At 38.6% G+C, this 7795-nt stretch overlaps 1 protein-coding gene across 5 annotated transcripts; it reads left to right on the top strand.

Moving 5' to 3' along the window:
- Positions 1 to 2653: 2653 nt before the first annotated feature.
- On the top strand, positions 2654 to 7330 carry LOC109207833 (disease resistance protein RPP8-like). Of its 5 annotated transcripts, none has more exons than XM_019370833.1 (2): positions 2654 to 3797; positions 7202 to 7330. In XM_019370833.1, exon 1 carries the CDS (start codon positions 3165 to 3167, stop codon positions 3786 to 3788), a length of 624 nt encoding a protein of 207 aa, XP_019226378.1. In that variant the 5' UTR covers positions 2654 to 3164; the 3' UTR covers positions 3789 to 3797; positions 7202 to 7330. The 5 variants fall into 5 exon arrangements, with proteins under 5 accessions (XP_019226378.1, XP_019226375.1, XP_019226376.1 ...); XM_019370830.1 differs by lacking the exon at positions 7202 to 7330 and adding an exon at positions 4314 to 4469; XM_019370831.1 differs by lacking the exon at positions 7202 to 7330 and adding an exon at positions 4186 to 4224.
- The last annotated feature ends 465 nt before the right edge of the window (positions 7331 to 7795 follow it).

Here is a 7795-nt window from a genome sequence, read left to right as displayed (position 1 = left end):
GATCAAGTGATACCTTCGCAGAACGCTGTTTGGATTTTGGTGTGATCTTGGTTCTTTGCTTGAGCAATGGCTCCAGTATTGTCACACAACAGTGGAACCGCACCTTCTATTGAAGGAACCACACCAAGTTTAGTTAAGAACTTTTTCATCCATACAGCTTCACTAGCTCTATATATTCTGCTTCAGTCACTGAATCAACTACTGTTAGCTTTGTTTGGAACTTTTCAACTCACTGCACACACATTTAAGGTAAATACATAACCAGAAAAAGATTCTATCATCTTTATCTGAAGAGAAGCTTGCATCAGTATAACCTTCAAGTTTCAACTCAGAATCTCCATTAAATAAGGAATTGGTCTTTAGTTCTTCTTAAGTACTTAAGAATGGTCTTCACCACTTTCGAATGCTCCTCACCAGGATTTGCCTGATATCGGCTAGTCACTCCAAGTGCATAAAGCACATCCAGGACGTGTACATGTTCATGGTATACATGATAGCTCCCACTGCACTAGCGTATGGGATCCTACTCATGCGTTCTCTCTCTTCAGGTGTTTTAGGACAATCCTCCCTACTGAGAGAATTCAATCGGTAGATAGCCTCTTTTGGAATTATCCATTGTTTACCTCTTTAAGATGGTATCAATGTACAAAGACTGGGAAAGCCCAAGGCAGCTTCCTAGATCTATCTCTATAGATCTTTATTCCTAATATTAAGCTGCTTCTCCCAGTTCTTCATGGAGAACTGTTTCAGATAGCCTAATCTTGGTACTCTGCAATGCCGTATGTCATTTCCCTATGAAGCAATATATCATAACATCCTCTCTTCAGAGAGATCATTGAACGTGGAGACGTCGAGATTCAAAAAGGTTGAATGGAAAAGAAATAGCTGCAGACCCATTCACTAAAGCTCTTGACGCAAAGGAGTTTGACAAGCACAAGTGGAAATTGGGAATGAAATACCAGAGCGATTGGCTCTAGTGCAAGTGGGAGATTGTTAGGGATATAGTAGATATGCCCTAGATCCAATCTCATATTTGATGATTTGAACATATTTTTGTGAAGGTTATTTGATATAAAAGTATATGGCATTCTTTTATCATAGTCATTATTAATTGTTTGATTAATTTGATAAGGTCCTTGATTAAATTTTGAGATTTGTCATCGTGATAGAGATCATGATTATGAGAGCAAAGTCTCTTACAATTTAATCTAAATTTTTTCTTGATCGTAGGATTATTAATTTGGACACTCGTAATCCGGTTAGATCAATATTTATGTGATCGTCTTTATGGGATAAAGATTAGTTGATCTCATTAACTAAATTGCATAGATAGATGATGCATATAGAGATACGATCATTGAACCGACTCATTGGATAATTCCTAATGGTTAGAATTACCATAAGTTGTCAATAGGATATTCTCTTGAAGAATGTGATGTAAGAATTTCCTTTGACCTGAGACCGTCATAGTAATTGACAAGTTATTTATTGTGCTTTGATACTAGACACCTATGGCCCTAGGGCGACAGTTGAAAGGATATTGGGTATGATTAAATACTTATAGAATTAGTGATTGATCAAGATGGAATCTGTCAACTCTTGGTAATGAGTTTAAGCTCCATGTTGTCATGAATTATAAACGACCAAACTAAGACCTTGGCCAGGGCAATTGAATGAAAGAAGAAATGAGTTTCTTAGGTCATTCGATGGTCGATTATATTTGACATGAACACATAGTTAGTCACCTATTAGGATTTGACAGTTGAACCATATCCTAGGCTGACTCGGAGCTATAAGGACGGAAGGAATTAATACATTATTCTTCTACTGGTTCTTGAGAGTAAATTGTATACTTCATGCTATCCGGTCGTTAAGGAGTGTTGCTAGACGCCACCCTTGATTAGTATATTAATGTGATCAATTTACTACCGGTTTAGTATTGAACCTATGGGGTCGCACACTAACGAGTGTTCTGATCTTTGCTAAAGGATTAATTAACTTATTATTTGATAATTAAATTAAGGAATTTAATTAGTCAAATATATTTAGTTATTAGTCCAAATGAAATATTGTTATATTCTTTGCTAGCACAGAGGATATAATTAATATTGTAAACAAATTGAAGTTTTCTATTTAGAATAGAAAATTAAATTATCTCTTGGTTGAAATATATGTGTGATATATATAATGAATATTTACATATAAGATATGTATATATAAATGAAAGGTTGATTTAGAGGTATTAGTGAATTCCAATTCATGAATTGAATTCACGTGTTAAGTCCACAAAAGGGTCTTGTCGGCAGCTTAAGGTCTTAGACCTATTTGGAATGTGATTCATATATTTTCCATTGAAAATTATGAAAGAAAAGTCCAATTGGAACTGGACTAACAAAGAAAGTCCTAAAAGACGTCGCCGACCTATACGGAATGGGATTGAAATTTTCCCATTGAAAATTATGAAAGAAAAGTCCAAATTCCATATTTGGTTAAGTCACGTTTTTCATTCTGTTTGAACAAAATAAGAAAGAGATGGTAACTGATGTGTGTATATATATATATATATCTATATATATATATATATATATATATATATATATATATATATATATATATATATATATATATATATATATATACACATGTCGTTAAACACAAGAGAAGACAGAAAGGGACGGAAGTTCATGAGTTGCACAAATATTCAAGAGATCATATATTTTTGACAAGGAAATTGTTTTCCTTGTTCCGTTCATTTATAGGCTGAATCTTTGAGAAATATTTCAGCACAAGTTTTTTGGTTCAATTTGTTCGCGGATTTCATTGATCAAAGAGTTGATAGCAAGGATCGGTTTCGGTGTGGATACACATAGAGTCTTCGCACTATCGAAAAAATTTTTGAAACGAGACTCTCTTCACCAGGTACGTCTTAGATCCGATCTTTGATATGTAAATAAATTTTAAACACAAAAAGATCTGCCTAGTATTGTTATTATTTTCCACTGCATGTTACGAACACCTATACGCAATCCTACACATGTTACAGTTGAGGCATCTCCACACCAACATACCTGCAAAATTGCCATCCCCTGCTGCCACGACGTCAGGTAATAAACCTTCTTGTCTACAAACTCTTTCCATCGTTGCACCAGAAAGTTGCAAGAAAGATGTGCTCGCCAAGGCTTGTCATATCACAAAAGTTGAGTATTCGAGGGCAAATGGCGGATTTTCTTGAAACTAAGGGTGGATTCAACAATCTTGAAGAGCTAAAGTGCCTGGAACATCTGAAACTGTTGAATGATGCTCCTCACATGAATAAAGCGCTTCACCTCCCTCCAGCATTCTTTAGATTTTTGCGCACATTGAGGAAGTTAACTTTAGCAAATACACGGTTTTCTTGGAGTGAAGCGACTAAATTGGGGCAGTTGGAGTCCCTTGAGGTCCTAAAATTGAAAGAAGATGCATTTATTGGTGATTCTTGGCTGCCGGAAGTGGGAGGTTTTAGCGAACTCCACGTTCTATGGATTGAAAAGGCAACAGAATTAGAAACTTGGGAGGCTTCAAATCTTAACTTCCCTGTACTTAGGCACCTAATTCTTATCTCCTGTGATAAGCTCAAGGATGTGCCACTTGGGTTGGCTGATATACCTAATCTTCAAGAGATGAGGCTGGAGAACACAAGCAAAGCGGTCAAATCTGCAAAAGATATACTGGAAAACAAGATAACTAAAAGCATCAAATTCAACCTCACCGTATTCCCTCCTGAACCTGAGTCCAAGGCAGCACAGTGAAGTTGAAAGGTCAGTCAAATTCATTTTATCTTGAAATGATCTATTACTGCATTATAGTCTATACTAAACTATAGACTGAATCATTTTATCTTCATGTGTTCATTATCCATAGAGATTGCACAAGACTGAATCTATCTATCTCTACATAATACATTCGTACAAATTACAACGAGACTGATCCATAAATTCCATTATTTAAGTTAACTTTTTGGCTCAAATTCAGCATTGCACAACATAGGATCCAGGTGTCCTTTCTATCACCATCTTAATCATGATCATTCAGTTATTTTTTGTGTTTGTTAATCATATGTTCGATAATGATCACTATTATATTTTCTTTTCTTTTTGTTAGTTTTTTTTAACACATTCTCAAATTTTTCTTTCCTCTTTTCTGTAGGAGAGAATCAAGGTGTAACGATCCGACCAGTCGTTTTGAGTTTTTGCACTTTGATCGTCAGTTCTCGGGCATGACTTGTCCCGTATGATGTATTATGACTTATGTAAATCGTTGGTTTTGGTTTTCAGGGTAATCGGAATGAATTTGGAAGAACAGTTCTCAGTTCGTAGCTTGAAATTTGAAAGGTTTGACCAAGATTTAACTTGTTTGTATGTGATCTCGGATTGGAAATTTTATGATTTGGTTAGCTCAGTTAGGTGATTTGGGACTTAGGAGCGTGATCGGAATGCATTTTGGAGATCCGTGGAAGGTTTAGACTTGAATTGGCGAAATTAAGATTCCGGCATTTTCTGGTTGATAGGTGAGATTTAGATATAGAGGTCGGAATGAAATTCCGAAAGTTGCAGTAGTTCCGTTATGTCTTTTGGGATGTGTGTGTAAAATTTCAGGTCATTCAGACGTGGTTTGGTTGGGTTTTTGGTCAAAAACGTATTTCGGAAGCTTTTGGGATTCTTAGGCTTGAATCCGACATGTTTTGGGTAATTTGATGTTGTTTGAGGTGTTTTGATGATTGGAACAAGTTTGAATAAGGTTTTGGGATATGTTGGTGCTTTTGGTTGAGGTCCCAGGGGCCTCGGGTGAGTTTCTGGTGCTCAATCGGATCATTTTGAGTCAAGGAAAATTGCAGAAAAAATGATTCAGCTGTTGCAGGTGTTTTGGTCTTCGCGTTCGCGAGAGGACCCTCGCGTTCGCGAAGGGCCAGGTGAGGAGGCGTCAGGTTTGGCCTTCGCGTTCGCGAAGGGTAGTCCCGCGTTCTCGAAGGGCTGGTTTTGTAAGCATCGCGATCGCGTGAGTCATGGTCGCGTTCGCGTAGGTTGGTGAGGCTGAGGCATCGCGTTCATGCTTGTGGTGTCGCGTTCGCGAAGAGGAAATTTGGTCAACGGAATTTTGTACTACGCAAACGCGAGGCTTTGACCGCGTTCGCGGAGAAGGATTTTTAAATGCTGGGCAGAATGTTTTAAAAGGGCTATTCCGCGATTTTGAGGCTAAGAACCTCCATTGTTGGGCGATTTTGAAGCTTGGGAGAGCTAATTGAAGAGGGAATTCAAGAGGGTTTCATGGAGGTAAGATTTTTGGACCCTAAACTTGTTTCTATGATGAATTTTATCATTGTAAGCTTGAAATCCATGGAAATTAAGCCTAAAAATTGAGGAATTAGGGCTTGAATTTGGAGAGTGTAAATTTGGGATTTGAGGGGCCATTTGAGGTCCGATTTTGATGTTGTTGATATGTATGAACTCGTGGAGAGATGAGGAATCTAATGAGGTGAAAATTTCTGAGTTTCGAGAAGTGGGCCCGGGGCTCAGGTTTTGCTAATTTCGGGATTTTTGGTATTTTCCAATTGTTTTCGCTTGGGTTTTGTTCCCTTAGCATATTGTGACGTATTCGTTCTGATTTCGGATAGATTCGACGCGTGTGGAGGCCGATTTGAGGGGCAAAGGCGTCGCGAGCTAGAGATTTAGCCGGTTCGAGGTAAGTAATGATTGTAAATACTATCCTGAGGGTTGGAAACCCCGGATTACACATCGTTGTGCTATGTTTAGGTGACTTACACGCTAGATGACGAGCGTGGGGTAGAGCACCGCTGGGGATTGTGACTTAGTCCATCCCGAATGATTATTTTAATGCGTATTTGATAGCTAATTGTTAGATATTATTATATTTTGGGTTGTACGCCATATTTGGGGCCTTGTGCCGACTTGTTGAGACCCTTAGGGGCATATTTACTATTTTTCCCCACTCTAATTGTTTGAAAGCATATCCTCAGTCAAGTTTTACCTGCTATTGCTTAAATCTGGCCTTATCACTATATCCTTGAAAATGTGAAAACTGTTTGGGCTGAGTTACTTGTTTTACTGATGGTCCGAGTGATCGTGAGTTGATGACTGAGATAGACCGAGGGTTTGATTGTGAGGTTGATAACTGAGATAGACTGAGAGCCTGATGGTGATGTTAATGTTTGAAAGAGGTCGAGTGCCTGACTGTAAGGATTATACAAATCTATGGATCGGGCTACACACCGCAGCAATATATATATATATATGTGTGTGTGTGTGTGTGTGTGTGTGTGTATATATGGATCGGGCTGCACGCCGCAGCGATATGTTGGATCGGGCTGCACGCCGCAACAATATAGCGTTTGGGCTGTAGGAGCCCCTCCGGAGTCTGCACACACCCAGTGAGCGCAGTCGACTATATATATGGATCGGGCTGCATGCCGCAACGGTATATAGATCGGGCTGACGCCGCAGCGGTTACTATATGGTACCTACTGAGTGTGAGTGCTGAGTGTGAGCGCTGATTGGTAAGAGTTAAGTCATGAGTGACTATATATATATATATATATATATATATATATATATATATATATATATATATATATATATATATATATGAGTGATGCTTTGCCCGAGGGGCTTGTTTTTATGAAATTACTGTTTTCACTTCTCCTTAAAGTGAGTCTATATTGAACGTGTTGAACNACTGCTTTCACTCATCTTAATACTGAGCCTCTGTCGAAAATGTTAGATAAATGTTTTTAAACAACTTTCATTTAACCTGGGGTTTATGAGATGTTCAGAATTTAATCACTGATTTGGCGTTGTTATTTCTACTGAGATTTTCATGTTATGAGGTGTTTATGATTCCTGTTTTGCCGAGGGGCTGTTTACGAACTATGTTTTTGCCCGAAGGGCCGATTATGGTTTTCAGCTCTATTATTAAATATGGTATTAAACCCCTACTGAATCTGTCGGAAGGCATTTTGAATGATTTTTTTTTACTAAAGCTGGATTTTAGAAGAGGCGATTGACTCGTATTCTGATTTGGAAAGCCTGTTGTGCTTACTGAGCCTAATATAAATATGGATTCATTGTTTCCTACTGCTCAGTCTTTATTTACTGTTATTACTTACTGGGTTGGAGTACTCACGTTACTCCCTGCACCTCGTGTGCAGATTCAGGTATTTTGGAACCCGGTAGCGGATGTTGGATGCTCAGGCGGAGCCATTAGAGTTAGCAAGGTGGTTGCACGGCGTTCGCAGCACAGCTTCATTCCTCTCATTTTCATTTCTGTACTTAGTACATTTTTGACTGTTTCTGTTGTATTCAGACCTTGGTAGATGCTCATGACGAGTGACACCCCGATGTCGGGCTTGTATGCTATTTCCGCACTATTTATTTAGACTTATATTATGAAGCATTTGTTTAATTAAAGGCTTTGAAATGGCTATTAATGATTAAAGGGTTGAAATGGGTGTTGTGTCGGTTGGCCTTGTCTTCATGAGAGGCGCCATCACGACCGGGCCGGTTTGGGGTCGTGACAAGTTGGTATCAGAGCCTAGGTTACATAGGTCTCATGAGTCATGACCAGGTTTAGTAGAGTCTCGCGGATCGGTACGGAGATGTCTGTATTTATCCTCGAGAGGCTGCAGAACCTTTAGGAAAAGCTTCACATTCTTGAAATTCTTATCGTGCGTCCTTTATTCAGCTTGAAAAGTAACTCTTGAAATTCCTTCCACGTGTTTGTGTGCGCACATGAGCTCTGGGTA

This window comes from Nicotiana attenuata, unplaced genomic scaffold (assembly GCF_001879085.1).
Source record: "Nicotiana attenuata strain UT unplaced genomic scaffold, NIATTr2, whole genome shotgun sequence".
Taxonomy (NCBI): Eukaryota; Viridiplantae; Streptophyta; class Magnoliopsida; order Solanales; family Solanaceae; genus Nicotiana; species Nicotiana attenuata.
Note: the sequence above shows the minus strand (reverse complement) of the source record. Positions and strands in the feature narration are given on the sequence as shown.

Coding starts and splice junctions, on each gene's coding strand:
- LOC109207833 (XM_019370833.1), top strand. CDS start 3,165: ATGTGCTCGCCAAGGCTTGTCATATCACAAAAGTTGAGTATTCGAGGG.